General features: G+C 40.7%; 3 protein-coding genes across 4 annotated transcripts; 2 read left to right on the plus strand and 1 right to left on the minus strand.

Annotated features, from left to right (window-relative positions):
- The first annotated feature begins 172 nt into the window (after positions 1 to 172).
- On the plus strand, positions 173 to 6,830 carry mtdha (metadherin a). The gene is made up of 12 exons (XM_084031439.1): positions 173 to 561; positions 1,394 to 1,492; positions 1,702 to 1,813; positions 2,034 to 2,201; positions 2,349 to 2,399; positions 2,645 to 2,812; positions 3,274 to 3,351; positions 3,508 to 3,579; positions 3,721 to 3,848; positions 4,147 to 4,257; positions 4,384 to 4,483; positions 4,646 to 6,830. Exons 1-12 carry the CDS (start codon positions 214 to 216, stop codon positions 4,711 to 4,713), a joined length of 1,503 nt encoding a protein of 500 aa, XP_083887565.1. The 5' UTR covers positions 173 to 213; the 3' UTR covers positions 4,714 to 6,830.
- A 1,619-nt stretch (positions 6,831 to 8,449) lies between these two features.
- On the plus strand, positions 8,450 to 17,507 carry laptm4b (lysosomal protein transmembrane 4 beta). 2 transcript variants are annotated; one of them, XM_084031953.1, is made up of 8 exons: positions 8,450 to 8,713; positions 9,540 to 9,657; positions 11,311 to 11,384; positions 11,478 to 11,600; positions 11,784 to 11,882; positions 13,305 to 13,400; positions 13,766 to 13,796; positions 15,366 to 17,507. In XM_084031953.1, exons 1-8 carry the CDS (start codon positions 8,621 to 8,623, stop codon positions 15,500 to 15,502), a joined length of 771 nt encoding a protein of 256 aa, XP_083888079.1. In that variant the 5' UTR covers positions 8,450 to 8,620; the 3' UTR covers positions 15,503 to 17,507. The 2 variants fall into 2 exon arrangements, with proteins under 2 accessions (XP_083888079.1, XP_083888080.1); XM_084031954.1 differs by lacking the exon at positions 13,766 to 13,796 and having other exon boundaries at positions 8,453 to 8,713.
- Positions 17,508 to 19,764: 2,257 nt separating this feature from the next.
- Positions 19,765 to 22,226, minus strand: rpl30 (ribosomal protein L30). The gene is made up of 5 exons (XM_084031578.1): positions 22,131 to 22,226; positions 21,968 to 22,016; positions 21,295 to 21,440; positions 20,713 to 20,843; positions 19,765 to 19,865 (listed from the first exon to the last, which is right to left on the minus strand). Exons 2-5 carry the CDS (start codon positions 21,986 to 21,988, stop codon positions 19,813 to 19,815), a joined length of 351 nt encoding a protein of 116 aa, XP_083887704.1. The 5' UTR covers positions 21,989 to 22,016; positions 22,131 to 22,226; the 3' UTR covers positions 19,765 to 19,812.
- Positions 22,227 to 22,322: the final 96 nt, after the last annotated feature.

Raw genomic sequence — 22,322 nt, forward strand, 5'->3', positions numbered from 1 at the left:
GTAGTTAGAAACAGGGTTTAATTGGATGATTATGGTCTGGTTGTGTCTATCTGATATTGTTGACTTTGAAACTGTCATAATGAAGGAGCTGTTAAATTGCGGATTGTGGTTTTAAAGTGATTTGAGACGGACCCCATTAGCCACTCCTCCGTTAGCATACGGATGCTGCTGGCAATGCTAGCTAACAGCTAGTGTTTTTCGCGATTTCGAAAGATGGCTGGGGACTTGCGAGGTTTTGCTCTGGAAAAAGCCGAGCTGCTCTCCAGCCGTTTGAAGGAGCTCCTGTCTTCGGGACAAGGATACGTTCAGACCCAGTTCGGACTGGACTTGGGTCTGAAGCCCGATGTGTACCCGACGTGGGTCATCCTGTCTACGGCCGCGGTGGGTCTGCTGCTGCTCCTCTGTGCATCTTGGGCCGCCGTCTGTGGCGGTCTGTTTGTCGGGAAAAAGCGGGGATCCCCGGGCACCCAAGGTAACGGTGAGCCTAGCAAGGCCAACTTCGCTAAAACTGCGAAACCAGAAGAACCGAAGAAGAGAAACAAAAAGAAAACGATTGAAAAGGTAATTTATGCTGCTGCTGAACCCCAGTCAACCAAAACAAGTGTGTCTTTCATTGGCGTGTTTAAAAAAAAAAAAAAAAAAAAAAACAATTAACGCGAAACAAAGTGCACTTAGCGTTAGCCAGCGTTAAGCTAATTTACAACCTGATTTTTTCCAAGTTGAATTTAACATCAGGTAGCAAACTTTGCTATCTTAAAGATCATTAGTGTTACAACCCACTCTGTTTATACAATTTCACGCTATTTATGGACGATCACGTGACCTACTTATAAAAGAAGAAGTAAATAAACCATTTAGCTAAACATCCAACCTGTTTAGAATTGGATGCTAACTAGCTAGCTGTGTGTGAGTGTAGCCAACTGACGAACCGCAAGCCATGATGGTCCCCGCGAGCGAGTTAAAATGTCAAGACGTCATCGTAGTAAGCCAACACTAAAAAGATAATACCTCAGGCATATCGGATTAATACGTTGTATCCTCCCTTCCCTTGTTTTCAAACACCTGCAAACAAGGTTTACTGTCTATAAAGCCGTTATCTGATCAATGACGCCAATATCGCAGAAATGGAAGTTCAGGACTGTAAGCTATTGAATTCCCTGTAGTCAAACCAGTGAAGTAGATTACAAGTTAACCACCATCAAATGTGTCCTGTGTAGTTTAAGAAGTCTAAGATGGTACAATAGTGAAGCATACTCCAAATTCAGATTTTAAAGATTCGTCTTAGAAGTGAAAAGTCAGATCATTCTACAAATAAATGATGGGTGAACAAAGGTTTTCTTTGTTACTGCAACTGGAGGGTTTTTCTGATGTCTTGTCTCTCTCTCTCTCCCAGAACTCCCAGTCCAATGGACAACCAGTGGCTGTGGCTCAAGAGGAGGTGAAAGTGACAGAGGCCGTTTCCAGGCTAGCCCCGCAGATCAAAACCGAGAAGGTAGCGTTATTACATTTGAGCAGCTTTGGACCAGAAACTGTTGATGCCTATACCCAGCCACAAGTTTTGAATGAAACTAACTATGAGAATTCTTGACTGATTTGCCAGTGAGGCAGGCCTTCAAGGGACAACAGTGCTCTATTAGTATACCTTTTACTTGTCATCCCACATCTTAGTTCCATATCATTTTGACGTCTCTTTATCCATAGGTGCATGAGGTACAGGCCACAGTGCAGGTAAAAAAGAACAAGAAGAAAACCAAGACAAATGTGAAACCAGTCCAGCATGTGTCTACACGTGATGCGAAGGAACCTGATGATGGTAAGACTGTTGTAAAGGAAAAGATAACTTGACCTCGGCCATTTCTGTTAACCTCACCCACTACATTATACTATAAGACTAATATCTCTGTTCATATTCCTTTCGTAGCCAGGCCTCATGGTGAAATAATCAGCCAAATTTCATCGATTCTGTATCCTGCACATGCCATGCACATGTCAAGTGCCCTAATCACTTCTGTTGGTTATTTTTGTCCCCCCAGGTGCATGGGAGACCAAAGTCAGCAACCGTGAGAAGAAGCAGCAGCGCAGGAAGGACAAGGGCCCTGAGGACTCTGGTAGCCCAGGTGGGGGGGAGGCGCCCAAGAGCAATGTGGAAGCACCTGTGGCCACAGCAACTACCAATGCCAAGAAGAACAGGGGGAATCATGGTACTCATCAGTGTGCTGAACATGTATTTAACATACGTTGTTGACAGGGCTAAACATATAGTGCATGTAGCAGCGCGATGTGATCATTTCAATCATGCTTAAATAAGACTTTTACTAAAGCACATTATTTTCTCACAATTGTTTCAGAGTCCCTGCACGCAAGAACTGCTGGAAAGAGGGAGGCAGCTACTGGACCTGGTAAAGACAAAGCCAAGCTATTGATTTGTGTGACTGAGATGGGAAAACAACTAAATTGCTCCCTTTTATCTTTATTTATTTTTCTTTATTTTCTCAAGTAAAGCTTTGTCTTATATTAAGATGAAATTATGGACACACATGAAGATGATTTTAACTTACAGAATCTGCTACACTGAATGTTGTCACTGGAAAACTGTGAGTCTGACTACTTGTCTTCCCCCCCCCCCCAATATCTGTCTCCTCAGTGTCTTCCAGCCGGAGAGAGGAGCCCTCAGTCAATGGTGGCGGTTGGACTGATATGTCTTTGAAGATCCCACGTCAGACTATGGAGGGAGCCAAATGGAGTGCCATCTCCACTGCTACACATTACAGGGCCCCACCTAAGTCTCAGTCCCGGGGCCAGGAGACACAAGGTACTACCTCGACCTGGATAGACCTTTTTTGCACCACAAATGTATATTTTTATATTGATAATTAAGTGTAACAAGCAAAGCAGGCACTACTCCCACATTTATGTCAAATCTACAATGCATGAACAGTGGTATTGTGAGAGAAAACCAAAATGAGTTGGAGTGGCATTGTCAAAGCTTACGCTTACATTTGTAAAAGTAAATCATTGAAAGGCTCAATTGACCTCAACTGCTATCTCAACAAAGACATCCAAATAAAATAAAAATATTACATTTATAGGTGACATACCCTGAGGGGTTATTTTCTGGCAAAGTGTTTTTATATTGTAACTGAATGAATGACAGCACACACCGGTTCTCTCCATTGACTAAAAAAAAAAAAGATTCTTTAAAAAATCTGAGCTCCACTGTTCGTTTGCCGGAACAGCATTCCAACCATATACTCATAATGTGTGTCTGTGCAGCATGGAGTGGCATTGATGGCCGGAAAAAGACTGACCTCAACCCTGTGACCTTCTCCATGCTGGGACTAAACACCACAGGTCAGTATTATTATTAACAGCGACTTTATCACAGACTCTACTTCCAGGATGTGTAATCTGAAGATGGTTTGGTGTAGCTTTCCCACTTTTACTATAAAAGCTCATGGAGTTTTTTTTTCTCAATTTTCTCTCAATCACTTGATTCTGTCTTCTTAGACCCAATATCAAATTCAATGGAGCTGCAGTGGGTGAGGCGCCCAGATGTAGATGATGAATGGTCTGGATTCAGTGAGTATTTAAGCAAACCATTGCAAGCAACACTGGCTTTTATGTAGTAGCTGATCATGAGTATACATTCCTTGACAGGTATTTACATATGATTTGTGATGTTTTATCTAAGTGTCATGTCGTTGATGTGGATAATTTTAGATGGGATGGCAGCAGTGGACACCAGCTCTGACTGGAATGCCCCAGACGAGCACTGGGGACACTATGAAGAGCCCCCTGTTTTGGTGACAGCAGCGCCTTCAGTGAAGGAACAGCCTGTCCCCAACAAGGTATAACTGACAATCTGCCAAATCACCCACGGGTATAATTACATTTCTAAATCATCTCTATTCCAGGCCTCAAGTCTTCACAACAGTAGGCTTATTCTATTCTGGATTTAATTTCCTCGTTTTATTTTTTTGCACCAGCAACACAATGTGCAACAGAATGCCATAGATCTTCTTTGGTGATTCATATATTCTTGTCCTGTCCATGTCACTAAAGTGCTCTTCTTTCTACCGCGGGCATCACTTTCACCACAACTTGTGTTCTTAGTGTTCAAATGAATGTCTGCTTTTACTATGGCAGGTGGCAGAGGAAGAGAAGGACACCGACGATCCATCTGGAGAAGCAGCCAAATCTAAGAAGAAGAGGAAAAAGAAGAAGAAAACAGAAGAGGAGGCTGCAAATGACGCTCAGGCAAGTAAAATATTATTTTTCTTTTATATATTCTATTTATCTTTTACATATTCACATCAAACTTTTCAAGCATTTTTCTTGTTTTGTAATGTCATTGCGATTTTTTTTAATTTTTTTTAATTGTAGACGGTGAGCACAGTGCCCCTGGTCAAAACAGTACCCATACCCCAAGAGACTCCTGTGCTGGCCACCAAAAAGCAGAACCCCAGCATATCCTCCTCTCAGAGTAGGTTCCAACAGCTCAGACTGAGTTTATCTGTGTTTCACAGTACCCATACTGCTCTATTTAGTTTACCAGGATGTCCTACTACAGGAAATACATGTTCAAACGTAATAGTAACAATAAGATGGTTCTAAATTCTACATTTCTTTTTTAATCTACTTGCAGAGAAGTCTGAGCAGACCGTGGAGCCTCCAAAGGCCTCCCAGAAGAAAAAGGTCCGAAGGGAAACATGAAACCACACAGGTCCATACAAAGCATATGCAATGATTGTAAAACAAACGTGTCACATGCAATAATTACCAGGTACAGAGTTTCTTTCTGAGATACATTAACAGTTTATCAAAAAAAAAAAAGAAAAAGCAGTGGATGTCACTTGCTTCGCTAAATACAGTGATGAAATGCGGTCCTATGGACTAAAATCTTAACTAATTTGCACTATTTGCTACACACTGCAACCAGAGTGGAGTTCCAGGAGAGGTAGAGGTTGCAGTGGAGGTACATGTTCATGTCATTATGTTTTATGCCATCTAAAGTGTTTTTCCCCCTCCTTCGATGTGTGTGTTTATAATTGTTAACCCAAAAATACAAAACGGGTTTGATTATTTAAAAAAAAAAAGAAGAAGAAGAAGAAATGTTGAGATGAAAATTTAAATTAAGAGAGAAGCTTACATTTTGCTCCCCAGAATATTGCACTTTGTTTTGTTTGCCATGCTCCCGCCCCTTTATCATTTCCTGAAATGTGAGAGAGCAACTTGAAGGCTGGTCTCAGATCAATTCTATCTTCATACAACACTTGCATACATGCATGTACATTGAGAGAGCTACGGGTTTCTGCAGTCATCCCTACTCTTTGTACTGACGATAAAAACAAAAACCGCTCTCCTCCTTTTATACACAATGCTTACGTTCTGAAGCTATATGAGGCTTTGTATTTTCCAAAGTGATGGCCTTATGAGTACAACATTTAGTTTTTGTGTTTTCCCTGGCTTTCTTGATACACCCTGGTAGTCGCATATAGGTTGGTTGCCATGACAAATCCTGACAATAAACATACATGTAACTGCCAGGACAAAGGTTTTATTTGGCGATTATCAGACTGCTGAATCCTCATTAGTTTGGCGACACTTTTCCACAACAAAAACCTTGCATAGTGGTCTTACTATGAAGGGTAACACTGCAGTGCACGGCCTGTAACTCTTTTCAACTTACAAATTACATGTGTATTTTAACTGATTCACACCGACTTCATAACTGTAGAGAGCACAGTAACTGATTTGAACCACCAAGGGGCACTGTAATGTGCAAGGAGTAGTGTGAATACCGGTATCTCATAAAGCAGTAGCACCATTAAGTATTGTCCCCCTACTTTTATCATTGGAGAACGTCTGTCTTTATCTGACTAGACTGTGTGTTGTCTTTCTAGAGAGTTAATGGTCCCTTCTGCATTCTATCAGATTTTTTTTTTTGGAAATGATTTTTCTTCCAGTTTTTGTGCTAGAAAAAGCCATGCCATATGTACAGATTGTAAGGGCTTTTTCCAGTTCTGTTTGCACTGTGCAAGAGGCTGTATTTAATTCCTTCTGATGTTGATGATTTGTTTTTTTACTACCTTTTTGCAGAATGTGAAATTTATAATTTTTTAGGTTTAACCTGACATCCAGGGTTTATGATGAGGGATTTTTTTTACATAAACTGAGAATTAATAATTTGATATGGAGCTGCTTTTAATTCCATGTCAAAGTTGGTTTTAAACAAGACTCCCACACACACAGTTACACATTTATAAAAGGAATTTAATTCCATTGCCTTAACCTGATGTTGTATAGACCGTGCATTGGCAACATTTTTTATAGTTTCCAACCTATTGCAAGTTTTGATGTCAGAAATTAATTTAATCTTGCATGACTTTGGTAATAGTACTTGTGTACATGAAATTAAACGATCTCTTGCTTTAACTGTTAGTACTTGGTCCTGGAGTACCACTCAGTGTATATACTGTAATAGCTTTTTTTAATGAGACAAATTGCAGCTTTTCTCTGGCCACCCAATTTAGCAGACATGAACAGGAGTCTGTTGTTGGTCGTCAAAGAGCCTTTGTGCGACAAGGTGTTGATAAGCTGGTGGAGATACGTAGTTAGTAGAGCTGGTGGAACAAAATGATACGTCACTGTGGCTTCAGGCATCCGTTTCAGTTTGATTTCTACTGATGATTAAAAATAGATTAAATTGCTGTATTTATATACTTGTCTATAGGACATGGTTATGTGAATGATTGTGTTTATTGAGGAGCTAAAAAATGATATTTCTGTTTGTTTGGTAAAAATGAAAAATAAATGAGAATTGCTTGATATCACATTGTCATAGAATACGTTTTGTCTCCGAGGCTAACTCATTTCAATTTGTATTCATGTTTTTGCAGCAGAATTCCACACAAGCAATTCAGATATAAACTGCGCTTTCTTCCTCTCAACTGGCATTTTGTTCTCATGCTTTCTCTCAAACTAATCACCAATCTGTGATTAATACGATGAGGATTCACTGTGTCACGGTGCCCATCTATTATGCAGCCAGGCTCATGATACTCCCTGGTTGGAGTGACCCTTCTGATGCCAAACCGCTGCCCCAGTCAATGTGGTGAGGCAGTTGCATGGTACGCTTACAGAGCCTGACCTCCTTCGTCTCATCATACCCTCCATCTGTAGTCTCTCCGTTCATTTAGGATTTACCCATTTTTAATCTCTCCCAACCTGGCTCGCTGTTCACCTTCAACTCAGAGGGATATCACATTTTTTGGGTTGTATTCATTATTCTTCCCTGCCAGAGGATTGTTGTACCTACTTCATGTTTGTGCGTCTGAAAGGCCAATATGTTAATAGTAGAGGTCACTCTCTAATGGAAGCCCTGCTATGAAAATGACTCGCTAATGCTGTTTTTAAAAAAAAGATCCATTCAAAGTCTTTGTGTTGATTTTTTTAGGATTGTATCACTCTGCAGGTCTGTGACAAAAAGGATTATCAGGCTTTGTATTTCCGGACATTATGTCAGAGCTCTCACTACACGTACATAAATGCTTCTGGTTAATATTTCAAACACTCTCTTTGAACGTCGTATGGAAAATCTTGAAGGCTGGAGAAATGGACCTTCGGTTGTCCTCCTCGGATCACATTCCAGCATTTATAGAGGTGGCAGCCTGGTCAGTATTAAGTCATGGCAGGAGAGGAAAATCCCCTAATGTGACGATGATGCGGTCCACCCCCTCAGAGCTTAGAGCCGTGGTCACTGGCCCATCTGTTAGGTTTGATCCAGGATATTTGCACAGACGGAGAGACAAAATGACATGAAACCAAAAGACCTGTTTCTTGTTCTAACACTGAAACAAAACACATCTATCTTTAACTTTCTAAATTGAGACGGTTTTTCAAAAAGATAAGAATAATGCTGCTGTGGTGACATCATCTCATCAGGTCTAATGTGAATCACGGGGTTTCTACAATCAAGCTATGTTAAGAAGTGATTTTAATTTCTCAAAATAATGACTCAGTATCTCAAAATAATGAGAAACTTCCTCAAAATAATGACTCAGTATCTCAAAATAATAAGAAACTTCCTCAAAATAATGACTTAGTATCTCAAAATAATGAGAAACTTCCTCAAAATAATGACTCAGTATCTCAAAATAATAAGAAACTTCCTCAAAATAATGACTTAGTATCTCAAAATAATGATACACCTCCAAATAATAATTCATGATGACGTAGCTACTACACTGAGTCATTATTTTTGATAAACGAAGTCATTATTTTGTGAACGTTTCTCTTTTTTTTTTTCTGTCAGTGGCATAAATGGGCTTGAATATGAAATATTGAGTGAGATTAAAATCCATCCCTCGGATCCTGGAAAAAAAAAAACCTCCCCTGGTCACGTGACTCCGGGATGAGCCAGATTAACGGTTCTCTGTTCGCCAGCAGTCCACTTGCGGAAACAGACGAACATCATTTCCAACAGACGCTGGATGTGGCGGTCCTAGCACCAAGGGACGCCAACGATTCCATCTTTCTTCTTTTTTTTTGCACACTGTAGCTTTGAACAATTCCTTTTCGGCGGCATTCATGAAATAACTTGAAATAAAGGATTCAAAACATGATTTCGCCGTGGGACCGGTGGTACTCGACGAGCTGCTGCCTGTGCTGCCATGTACGGACGGGCACCATTATTCTGGGAATATGGTATATGGTAAGTGGGAGTTTTCATTCGATGTGAGCGGGCAAATGTTCACAAATAGAGTATTTAGATGTTTAAATGTCGAGCGAGTTTTACAGCAACAGCTAAGTTAGCTAGTTACTGCTGTGTTTCGGTACACATTTGCCATTTTGAGGATGTCGTCGGTTTATAGAGGAACGTTAATGCACTAAAGGTTGCATTTTTAAACACTGGGCTCGTTAAATAACCGTCACCGTTTCTATTTATGTCTCTGCTGTGTCGATATTTAGTCAAATATAAACCCCCGACATAATATGTTAGCACAGTTTGTGACATTATTCATTCTTTTGAACACTTTTTGTGCTGAAATATCCGCCGTAGTCCATCCCCTTTAATTCGACCAACATTTGCACCGGCTAAATATAGCTTTTTGCTTCGGTTTTTAACCACGGGATAACTTAAAGTTTTAAACATAGTTCCGTAAGCCTGTTAAATCCCCGACCTTTCGTAAGCGTTAGTCCCCTTCTCGTCAAACCAAGCCGGGGCCAGAGAAAGCAGCCAAGTCGTTCCCTCCATAACACCCAGTGACATAAAGGACTCATACGGTGTTTTTCTTCTAATCAGACTGGATGGACAGATGCTTTAACGTCACTGTGCACTTAATAATGAAGATTATAGGAAGTGTTGTTTTCTAACCACACCCAGCAGTGAACTGTATCATATCATAAAGAATCACCAAATTCAAAAACTTCTTTTGTTTTCTGAATAATCATCATTTGGAAGGTTACGCAAGATTGTAAAAAGGGATGATTATTATTATTAAATGTCAAATTAACATTGATATTTACTTCCTCCACAGCTCATCAATGCAGTGGTCCTACTCATCTTGTTGTCGGCTCTCAATGACCCAGTTCAATACCGCTACCACCTTACCAGCTCCGAGCTGGGAACTGACATCGATGTCATGGACGATGCAAGTGAGTTCAAACAATCCCCTCATTGTTACATATCTGACGTGGTATATGTTGGATTAGATGTCCTCAATGAGGCATGCTCATTATTATTAACATGGAAAGTTAAACTGTGTATGATTTAAGTGCATGATCTTCATAGAGAAGTAGGCTTAGTGTCTGTATTCCATCTACAATAAATCACATTTTCTCAGTATTTCTTAACATGGAATTAAATCATTCATCATTCACTTTTATTTTAAAAGAGAAAAAATGCCGCGTCAATAACGGCAAAATATAAATCCGTTTTTATTGCATTGTACATGATTTTCAAGATTAGAGGTGTGTGTGACCTTTGTGTGAGCTAAAACATTTGAATGACAAAACTAGGACACTGTTGTGGTCTCGTGTGCATTCATCTCTCAACTGAATAGATGTTCCCCTCTCGGTGATTTCATACATATTTATTTTAATGTTGACGTTACCAGCAGTCTAATAATAAGACTTTCAAGACTTTGAATAAAGTACAGTTACTAAATACCCAGATACTATCAAGTCTCATGGCCTTATAATTTGGGAATATCTTCCATGTCCATCAAAAATACAAATCAACAGCATGTGCATATAGCCCCATGTGTTTCTAAAGTCACCCCTCCTTACTGCCCACAAACATCTTTTCCCAGAATGCTGCTCTCAGCACAGACATAGCTGAGTAGGCTCGGCTCCATACAGAACAAATCAGTGTGCTTGTGTATTTTCAGTATTTCCCCTCCAGCAGCTATCATCATCACAGTCGCCTCCGGAACGCCACAGACCCTGTCACTCGCTACTCTGATTAAAAACGACTGCTCTAATTCTCTATTGGATTAAAAGGCCATCTTGACTGACGGCGTTGTTGCTTATGCAGCAGCAAAGATTGTGAAACGGTGGGAAAGGGTTGAGACAAGCTGGTGTCAGGGTTTTGTTCAGAGATATGCAGAGAAATCATGACATTTGAACACTGTGTGGACAATGTGGGTGAGGGGTGGCAGTGCATTTATTTCTGCATGCATTGTTTATATATAGTATGTGTTAACATCTGTCCCTGTGTGTAGTGTGTGTGGCAAGGGAGGGATTAAGATGGAAGGGTATCATAATTTCCTGGGTCTTAACACAGTATCAGTCCCGCAATAAGCAACGTTGCTGAGTGCTCACCAACAGTCACGGTGTTCTACAGAAATTCTATTCAGTTTGTATTATGTAAAGCCATGGAAATTGTTGTTTTTATGCTAACAGTGCTAACAAAAACTACCTATTGATTCCACTATTACAGAGCCAGTACCGTTTCCGAATACCAAGTTCAATAACTGATGCAACATAGTGAATTTGGATCCCTCTCACCAAGCAGCACATATACAGATATTCTGTTTTATCTTCATGTCAGTGGATCCCTTTACAAGTCTGTAATGTGAATGTGAGACTAGTGTTAATTTAGTGAAATTTAGCACATCTTGCATAATAATTACCCATGTGCTGATCATGTTTTGTCCAGGGCAGATTGCGTGCTAAGAATAGCAAGGTTACTCAAGGTGCTTTGTTTTGTAAAATCCATGTCCCTATGAAAAGACTTTGGGATTAGTAGACTCAAGAGTTCCGATCTGTTCTCACATTGTCCTGTTTGTTTGTGTTTTGCTTCTGCAGACATCTGCATAGCCACTGCAATATCCTTACTCATGATTCTTATATGTGGCATGGCAACATATGGTGCTTACAAGGTAAATAAACAAACAATTATATGGTACTTGGAAAAACAACCTGTCTTAGTCGTTACTGAATGTGTTAATCTATTCTCGTTGTCTCCCACACAGCAACATGCCGCTTGGATCATTCCATTCTTCTGCTACCAAATCTTCGACTTTGCCCTTAACACACTGGTAGCCATTAGTGTGGTTGTTTATCCCAACACAGTGCAGGACTACCTCCAGCAGCTGGTGAGAGCTTTTTCCCTTCAACCCGAAAACATCTCCTTTTAAGAGGTCTTCTTACGAGGTCTCTAGATAACGAGTCCATTTAAGACTCATTGGTTGTTTAAGACTCACATTTTGTTCATGTGCTGATTTGTTTCTGTCTTGTCCTGATATTTATTCATTTTAATTTATATCCCTTCCTTCCAGCCGGGGACATTCCCTTACAAAGAGGACATCATGTCCACCAACAACATGTGCCTAGTTTTTGCAGTCCTCCTCTTCATTGGCTGCATCCTCTCCTTCAAGGTAAGCCCACAGAGTCTCTTTATCACTGCAGATTCTTCCAGTCTGCCTTATTTTGGCTTTGGTCATTTAATCCACAACATGTATCTGAATGATGTCTAAACAGATGTATTGAAAAAGCTATAATGTCTACGCATTGCACACACTCGTTGAACAATTGTTCCCTGAACTGCCCTTTTATAGATTTGCTCATCATATTGCAACGTGATTAATACAATTAAGTTTCACACATCTTTTGCAATATGTACCATATGGCATGTAGTGTGAACGTCCCCATTATCAATGTTCTTCATGAGATTATCACACAGTCAGAGAGCAGCAGGTCAGAGACAACAGGAAACCCACTCCCGTCAAGCAAATTCCCCCTTAATGCATGGATGACTCTCCAGGCGTAGCTACGCTCTGGGGCTCTGGGACGAGATGGGACAGGAAGTTTCAGTCATCTGTACAATCAAATCAAGTTGTTCCTCCTCCGAGCTCAGATTGGAAATGTTCTCGGGCGATATCCAAAGCCAGAGCCGGACTTACTGCTTACTGCTGGACTTACAGAGAGAGGCAGAGAACAGATAGAGATTTGTTCTTAAAACATAAATCGAATCTTGACATTTGCAAAGTAAAATGAATAGGGCCCTGCCTGTAGTGATGATAGTTGAGTCAGTTGCGTGGATAGGGGCCAGATCTGAAAACTCAGCTTTCAGCACAGAAGCAACACCTGCTAAAGTTTGTGCTGAAGCCAACATCCTGCACTTGACAGCACTTGGTATAAGTGAAAGAGACAGGAAGAAGGAGAGCTGGAGAGAGGAGAGGGATGTAGCAGATAGTGAGATGTAGACAGATGGTTTGATGAACAAAGAAATTGAAAGTATATGGGCAATATGGTCAGACTTAATAGCAATACATGCTGCCAGCCTAGCACATTATAGTTGGGATTGGAAATGTTAGAGGGTTGGTGTCACAGCGAGGAGGTTAACTCAACAGATGGTAGTGATTGGCTAGTAGGCAGCCTGGTTTCCTGGTGGTTGCGCTTACTGTTGGCAGAGGTATCGTCACAGCAGGCTACTCACACTCACACACAATGAACCTCCTGTTCTTCTTCCAAGTCAGGCAAACCTAAACCTTAGTGCTACCATAGCGTCATTGAGGGCAAGAGATGCCTGGTGAGTTGCCTTGGCTAAAAAGTTGGCAGACGACCAAGAAAGAAAGTGTCCTTATATTTGTGCTGGTGAGCTGTATGAAATTGCCATGTATCCTGACCTGCCTCATTGCTAAGGTAGCTAGTATATCATGTGACATACTTCTGCCAGCAGCATCCCTAACCTTGATGAATGGATGAGATCATAGCAAGCAGCATCAGCAATAATGAAAAGTGGAGACAATGTTGTTAAAGGTTACTGTGTGTTCTTTTTTTTTTTCCACGTCCTATAGGCCTACCTGATTGGCTGCGTGTGGAACTGCTACAGATATGTGAGCGGCAGGGGAACCACAGAGGTCCTGGTTTATGTCACAACCAATGACACCACGGTGAGTCCTTACTCTCCTCACCTCAAGGACATTCTGAAAATCCCCCTCGCTCAGATCATTATATAATTGCATTGCGCAGAATTTATTTTTCTATTTTTTGTATTTATTGTAGCTTACATGCTTTTGGTCCATTAAAATAAAGGGCAACATTGCCCCCAGAAGAATTTGCTCCTTAAAACTCAATCAAGATGTAAAAAGAACATGTATGGTTGTGTATATAAATGCCTTCAAATTTCAAACATTGGGGAAAAACTCACCCTGCCTGACACAGTAACATTAGTATAGTGTACAGAATCTAAGCTCAGCTGCTCAGTATCGACATGTACTAAAATATAGACTATATTTACTTTTGTATGTTATTGCAGCTCAATGAGTTGATACCTCTAAATGTACACGGTAAGGATTATATGCATTACTTGCACCATTATGATTATATAGCTTTGAGTGTGCTTAGAGCACCAATGTAGAGCCTGACAATAAAGAGATATATTTTTTTAAATGCCAAATACTCAAAAAACCTCATTAACCTCAACCTCAGAATTGAGAAGTTAAATGAATCCATGTGAAGAAGTAAGATGGGAATTGTTTTTTTGTTCGTTGATTATTATCAATCTATTAAAAAAAATCTCTAAATATTTCCACACAGTATTTTATCCTGTGTACATTGTGGCCATCAAATGTTTTCACATGAAATATCACTTTTCTATCTCCAAGAGGTTAAGTTTAGTGAGGTCTTGTTATTAAATCACCTTGGAAGAATAGAATAGCTGTCAAGACACAGTCCCTACATACATGTACAGGTGATGATGCTATGCATATTATTTTAACCAACAACATGCATTTTGAAAAAGATCAGTAGAACAGAACTGTGAAGTGACGTTGGTGCTGTGGGTAGCAGCACAGTAGGTGCTGTAGGTCATCCTGAGGTGTGCTTGGCTGGCTGTGCAGAGCCGGGTGTCCTCCATCCCACTTGTCCTCTTCAGTGTTGACTCATGGAGTTTCTGAGAGGCTTTAGCATAGTCACGGTTTCCATTTGTCTGTCTGTCTGTAATCCTCCACACTGCCACATAAGACATTAATCTGTTTCACACCCGCTGTCGTCTCAATACATAGACTGTCTGTCCCTTTGTCCTTGTTGTCGTGGGACGGGTTCACACAGATGATGTTTTTCACCTTACGAAACAGATTTACAAATAAATAAAGTGTTTATTCTAATGAATTAGGAATCGAAGATAACATTTGAATTTAAAAAAGAAACAACAAGTGCAACGAGGTGAAAGTGAAGCTCTCATATTAGCATGAATATGGTTATATCACTGCATTACGAGAGCCCTCCATCTATTTTTACTATTAGAAACCCAGCAGTGTGTCTAAATGGCTTTTTACTGCCTCGGACATCAAGTACCCAGCTGCTTATCTGCCGAGCTTTTATATAAACGCTATTAAAATGCACAAGGGTTGCCCCCCCCTCCCCATATATCTCTGTCCATCCTCCTCTCTTCTTCTGGACATGTTACATAATTGTCTGCTTGTCCGCTTCATTTCAAATCCTCCCAGTGATGTGTTCGGCGGGCCTCCCTGGCTGCTTCACAATTCCATCCCCTCAGAGCATATTCTCTCTCGCTCACTGAATTAGCAGCAGGGCTGGTTTTATAACACCATTTACAGAGGAAAAACCTCTGATGGAGGGAAGGCAATCTGGCCTCTAAAGCACAGGGATGTGCGTCAACATTATCCTTGCAGCTAGAAATGCCTTCTGTAGGGGTGGAATAAAGAGTATGAAAGATACCTACAACTAAGGCTCTGTATGAAATAATTTCCTTTTTACGATGTACTTTATTAACTGACTGTTTTATTTGAGTTTCTTCACTAAAAGGTTTTCTCAAATTGCCCCATTTGCTCATTTATCATAATATAAAGATAATATCTGATGGGACTGAGACACCTTCTGGTTTTCCATTTCAGGTTCTGCTGCCACCATACGAGGAGGCCATCGCCCTACCACCGAAGGAGGCCCCTCCCCAGTATATGGAGGCATGAGAGACGTCCCCGCTGCTGGACTCCATGTCCTAAACACCTACCCCATCTCCCTTCGACATTAGGACCCCGACACTGGCTGGAACATGTTGAAAACAAGACAAAAGAAAGTCTTACAGGCTGGTTTCAGCCTGGATTCCTGCCAACCTCAGATTAGATTAGGCTGACCTAGAGCCAGTATTGCCATCAACTCTTCCCACCTTCCTGGTTGTTGTGACGTATTTCCCCCCCCTTCTCCTATCCTCTCCTCTGTCCTCCTCCAAGGACAGCATGGCAGCAACTCCAACCGCTACCAACCCTCCCTCTTGGCAGCTGCTGTCCCCCCCGGCAGCATCTTAACTCTTGCACGCCCTGAACACTCTGTCCCAACTTAATTTGCACTTTTCTTTGAGTGAAACGTGCACCGGTCTGGCCACCAACTGTTAATCCCCAATACTGTGAATCTCCCACGTGGTCTTTGTCTAGAAACAAACTACCTGAAGAGAGATAGTGACAGAGAGAGTGAGAAGGAAAAGCGCCATATACGTGATCAGTTATGCAAGAGCACTTTTTTCAGAAATTGACAAATTCCTTCATTGAATGTAATGTTAAGGTATTTTTGTATGACTTTTTTGTATACCAGTAAAAACTATGGAGGAGAAGAAGTGAATAGTGAAAGGCTTTCCTGTTGTGTCATTTGTGTACTGTTGTAGCTCGTCCTGCAGGAAATCGTTTTGAAACAGGTTTCTCGACCAATATCAACTACGTCTTCCTCTTGTATCCATGCAACACTCATGTAACATGTCCGGTTTACCGTCTGTAAACCTGCAAACCATTGACTGCCAGTGAAAAACCTTGTTCACCCATTGATTTCAATCACAATATTCCAGTTTGCCTTCCTGTTCGTCTCCCGTCTGTTCCGAGATCTCAAAAGAAAGACTGGCATTAATGTAATGTGAAGCACACAAAACTACATGCTTTCTCACACTACAGATTTTCATCCAAAAAAAAAGGAAATACACACAGTGAAATCTCAAAATGTGTATACATTAGTGTGTGAAGATGTTCCAGTTCTGTCTCGTTTTCCCATCAAGCTGCAGCTTCATCTGCGTCATGTGTGTCTTTGGATCATGGTGTGTAATCTGATCTTTTTAGTTGAGCTAACTTAGCTGGACTGAGGGCATTTTCCTATAGAGGCGGCGCATGTGTGTGTGTGTGTGTGTGAGCGCTATGCGTGGCGTTATGATGTACCTCCCAGTTCCTTTTATATGTAGTAACATTTCCTTTGCACATGCAGTGATATCGTGTTGAGATATTCCCTGTGCTGGTGATCTATTTTTTTTTTAATTATTATTATTATTATTAACAATGGATGGGAATCTAAAGAATTTATTTAGTTTAGCATAGTAGCACAAAATCAGTATACAGTATATAAGGCTAGATGCTTGTCTTTTACCTAAAACTATTCAGGCAATTATGAGAATTAATAATGAAACAAACAATATTAGATAAACTGATCCGATTTTTCCAATAACTCCTAGTAGTATTTTGATTTAAGACTATGCAACAGTGCAGTCAACAACTCTTTAGACCTGGAAATACATGTACCATGAGTAGTATTGTATTTGATACTAATACTGTAGTTCATAATGTAGTAATTTTTTGGCCCCTTTGTCATTCCCCCCCCTGTGAATTATGACTGCTTTTGCAAATCCAACAAAGCTGAAAATTAAATTGCACTTTAAAGTCAGTGTTGAGCTCACTGGGAACTGTTTGCTGTCATTCATCTTGACAACGGCATGCTGTAGCTGAGCGATTGTGAATATGATCAGCCAGCCTCTCGTGGACGATAGGAGCTTCTAAAACATACGACACAACAAATCGATGTTGTCATTGTGTGATGTGACCGGGAAAAAAAAGCTGCAGATGTTAATGTGACGGAAGGAGAACTTCTGGACCAGTGGATGGCTGATGCCTCATTCTATTAGAATCACTTCAAGACTGTTCTCCATTGCTTTCCATTCATACGCGTCCTCTTGTTGGATCTGCATGAGCTCACGTTTTCAATTCTGAATAATAAAAAAAGCAAAATCAGTCGGCGTATGCTTCTGGATTCATTGAGTCGACGGTTCATTTTTATACTTGAGATTTTCATCATCATCTGGTCAGAAAAAGGGTTTATGTCGTAACTGACTGCATTTTGTAAATATTGAAACTAATCGAATCCCAGATTAAGGGTTCTTTTTTGCAGCAGGTATCTTAACACAGGTGTGCGTAATTACATTAACGATGGCTCCAGCAACCCACAATAGTTACAATTAGTTACACCTGTGTTTTCCCAGTTGTGACACCTTAAAAGGTCTTGGACTTGAGAAAACCCCATGTTGGCTGTGAGTGTGTTATCTTAGGTGTGATTCAGAGTTGAGTAGACTGAAGATGACATGCTGGTCTTCATGGAATTACAGTGTGTGGAGTTTCCTTTCTTTAATTTAGACTTTAATTTATCACATTCTCAAGAAATTCTAAATAGTCCATATAAATTGTGCACTTTATCTGTCCACACAACCAGCAACAAGATAATTTACCACCAGAAAGACTGAAGTTTTGAGAATATGACGGTCATGCCGATGTGCGTGCGTCCTGCTGCCGTCGGTGGAGACGAACAAGCTGGCAGATCAACAAGGATTTACCCGCCTGCCTCAAAATGGACGCTGGCATTACCTTGGGTCTGACAGCGGGCTACCAGACAGACACGCTCACCTACTTTCTGCCACTGGGACAGGGGAGGGGGGGTCACACAAATGGGTCACATTCTGTCTCTTTTTCTTGCTCGTTGCACATAGAACAAGTACAATGACATCAGCTTTCAAAAAGGGGGGAGATATTTGTGAGAGGACACGAGAGCCAGGGTGGTTTTGCGAATTTGTCAGTAGACTTTGTATCATCTGGAAAGCATTCAAATTCTCCTCTAAAATGTTCCTACTACTATTTGAATTTGAATTCAGATTACAGATACTGTAGATATGTTATTCATACTTCGTACCCAGTTATCAACCTACTAAATGTCTTTCAGAAGTGTACAAAACTGTTTTATGTATGTCATGTCTGTCTGTTATGACATCGCCCAGAGCAAGGGAAAGAAGTTTATGATCAATAATGTTGTGTGAGTATATAAAGCACTGTTCAGCGAGGTCACATACTATTAAGTGTACACTATATACCCATGGTTATTCAAATAACTTTGTTCTCCATAATAATGTTCTACCGGAAATAATAGAATTTGAGATCAGTGAAAATGTGCAAAAGAACAGCGACAAAAAAATCACCCAAGAGTAGCCCCAAAATATGAAGTGTTGGAGGATGCTCTATGACTCCCCCAGAGGCTTTATGGTCTACTTATGGTACAGATTGTTTACACTTGTTAATTCAAATCTTCTTCTGCAACCTCTTTAAAATTGTGTCCTCATTCTGTCCGGGGATTCTGCTGCACGTGATACAGATCATCTGGGATGATTTCATTCGATTTAATTGGGAATCAAGAAAACAGCTTAGGGAAGCAGTGAGTGGAAAAACCGGGCCAAACCACTGGATGGATGATGGATGGTTTATATCCGTCTCTCTGGGTGGATGCATCGGAGCATCAGACTTAGGCCAAAACATGACATCTCAACTTGATCTGAAGTTCCAGTAGAATATAATCTCTGTCCTGGTCATGATTCCTAACGTTCAGCTGTGCTCTTGATATATTCAAGCCATAGCTGTTCCTCCTCATCACTAATGCAAATATTCATAACCTTTTACGTTTCATTGCATTTTATGTATCAAAATAATTTTACATTTTTCATACTATAGACTAAGTAAACTGAACTGACAAGTCCGAGGATATGAACAGCACATGTGACCCCAGAGGGACATCACTCTAAAGCCTTTAATACCTCTGAAAGGAGAGCGTCCTTACTCGATTACAGTAAACTGGCTGCAGCTAATACAGCAGATTCCCATCCAAGGTTTATGCAAGTGAGAGAAAAATATTCCCAAATATCAGCGGTTGCATTACTTTAACACAGTTAGCAGTCAGTTGGTTGGATCATCACTCAGCAACAGATAATATTGTTGTTATGCTCAAGTATCAAGAACAACTCTTTGAAATCTGGTTTCAAGAACTATTTCTGTGATGTTCCGTTCTGTCTCACTTTGCAAAAGATGAGAGGAAATCCCTCCCAGACATAAAATGTTGATGAGTAACCTGAAATATCAGGACACTGGTGCTCTCTGCTGGACACTCACAGGATCGAGAGTGTATGGATAAGCAGCCTATATTGATAAGAAATGAAAGGACAGCAGCATGTACTGTTATCACTGACTTTATTTATAACAATGGGGTGGGGGAACAGCTCTACTGAGGTGGCTGCTGCTGGTCTGGCATGCTCCTGATGATGTCAGAATCGCCTGAAAAAGGAAAAGAAAAAGCCAGCCAATCAAAATCAAATATGCCACATATTTAGTGCAAAGACATCCAATTACCCACTCAATAATACTTCTACACTGCACTGGCAGTTCAACTATGCACCCCAAATGGCTTTCATCCAGCAAACCACCATTTCTGAACCAAGTTTGACCACTTTGATGAAAGGTGCAACAATTAACAGAGGAAATCCAGTGGCATCAAGTGACTATCACAGTTAAGGCAATAGATCTTTTTACAGTCTCATTTGTTGAGCTGCATTGAGTCTACTGTGAGAGAATTTGTAAAAAAGGATGTTTTGAGATCAAGCTTCGTTGCTTTCCAGCAGTAATGATGCATGGATATAATCTTGGGTTGAATTACGGATCTGGCTCCAAGCAGCTTTTTAAACAAAAAACAAAAAAGAGGAAAAAACACATTTTCTTTGAACTCCTGAATGTGTTGAATGCAATTGTGCTAGTAATAGCCTAATATGCTTCTAGGGGAAAAGATCATATAGGATTGAAATGCATATTCCATCATGAATCATTGCAATTCTGCGTTGTGATGGAAAACTTTGGTGTTCAAGTGGCCTTTTAGTTGCTGTACAGTCCTGTCAAACAGACTCACTGGTCCCCAGAGGCCAATATCCATGCATCAATTATGCTACCAGACAGCACCTGGCATAAGCTTGTGTCAGAAACATCTCTTTAGTCCATTAAACATTCTAGTATGCACACTCCATTACATTTCAAATTGGCTCTAAATAGTCAAAGAACAAGCTCAATGCTTGTGGCAGCAAAGACAAAAATCAGAAATAAACTGCACCATAATGTGGAAATGGGTACTCACCAGGGTCAATGATCGCCAGTGTGCACACCCTAAAGTATTTTCCGCAGGCTGTACCAAGCTCGATGTTGTTTCCACTGTAGTGATGGACACCAGTCTTGGCCAGCATGGCATAGTACTCAATCTCAGATTTCCTGAACAGGGCACAAACAAATGAAACATGAGATTCAAAGCTCCAGATAAAACTACAGAAAATTTGCCATGGGACCTAATTTTAAAAATGGCCCAAAATGTGTTGACATGTCATCATACCGTGGAGATCTGAACGCCAAAAATCAGTGTTACCAGACATGTAATAACTGAATCAGCAGACTTTCAATCCCATTGTGATTCAAAACATTGCACCATTTTCTTCTAAAGCACACCATCTTGTGCAGTGTTGCATCATTGTGAAAAAAGTTGCTATACTTAACATTCCAATCCTATAATTTTGTATAGCTAATTATTCTTAAAGTTGTTGTTGCACACAAGCATAGACAACAATCCCCAAACCCACGATGTAACTACTTGTTTCCCCCAACAAACAGAAAAAATAGCTATTCTGCCACAGAACAAGTGTGAATATATTCATTATCCTCATTATACCTGAGGGCCGGGCAGTTGTTAGCCAGGATAACCAGCTTGGCTTTTCCTTGACGGATCATCTTCTGGGACTGTTTGTAGCCCAGGACGTATTTTCCACTCTTCATCACCAGCTGGAGACGGGAGTTGATGGACTCCATGGACTTTTTCTGAACAGACACAGATGTGCATAGCTAAAGTTAGTGACAGCGCACAAGCTACATAGTTATCGTTAACCAGCACTACTTGTCCGTCGTTGTTCTCATACAAAATCCCAAATAACAATAGGGGGAAATATATACGCTATTTAAAAAAACACATACAAAAAGTGTCTTTACAGCAACTGTTAACGTGGATAATTAACGTTTGTCAGGAGTTACAAGTTAGCGGGGTGTTTCGGGAGGTTTGGCAAGCTAGCATTAGCTATACTGCCGATGTTACACAGAAACTACAAACGTTAGCCAGCAACCGGACGGATAACCGGCAACAAATAAGAGGGACAGTCGACACACGCTATCGAATAGTTACAGCTGCAATCATTGAATGCAAAATGATACACGTCGAGTGTCAATAATACGTCTACAGTGGAGGCTACAGTGCTAGCTAGCAGGCCTGACAGAAACACGTCTCCACGTGAACGCAGCAGCCTGGCCCTGAACGCAGCGCGTGCGATCCAGGCCGGGCCAACGCCACTCACCGTTTTCTTTGCGGCCACCATTTTTGCGGTTTAGTCCTGACCGGCCAACCTGCGGTTAAGAGGAGGGTAGGAGAAGATTGTCGTTAATGTCTGGACGCTAACAAAATGTCAAATTGAACAAATCCTAGCTTGTTTAATTCACAAAACTCGGAGCACATCTTACAGTGAGTTAACTCCAATATGGCCTCGGAGAGAAAGGAAGTCCCAGGGTGCATTGCTCTGCTATCCGTCCGTGTGCCTGCGCAAACGAGTACTGCGCAGAATGCTCACCAAAGATGGTTTAGAGATGTTTAAATCAAGACTGAACGAATATAGTGTGTATATATACACACATTAAAATAACAAACCAATAAAA

The sequence above is a fragment of the Eutrigla gurnardus genome, assembly GCF_963514095.1.
Source record: "Eutrigla gurnardus genome assembly, chromosome: 17".
NCBI classification, from domain to species: Eukaryota; Metazoa; Chordata; class Actinopteri; order Perciformes; family Triglidae; genus Eutrigla; species Eutrigla gurnardus.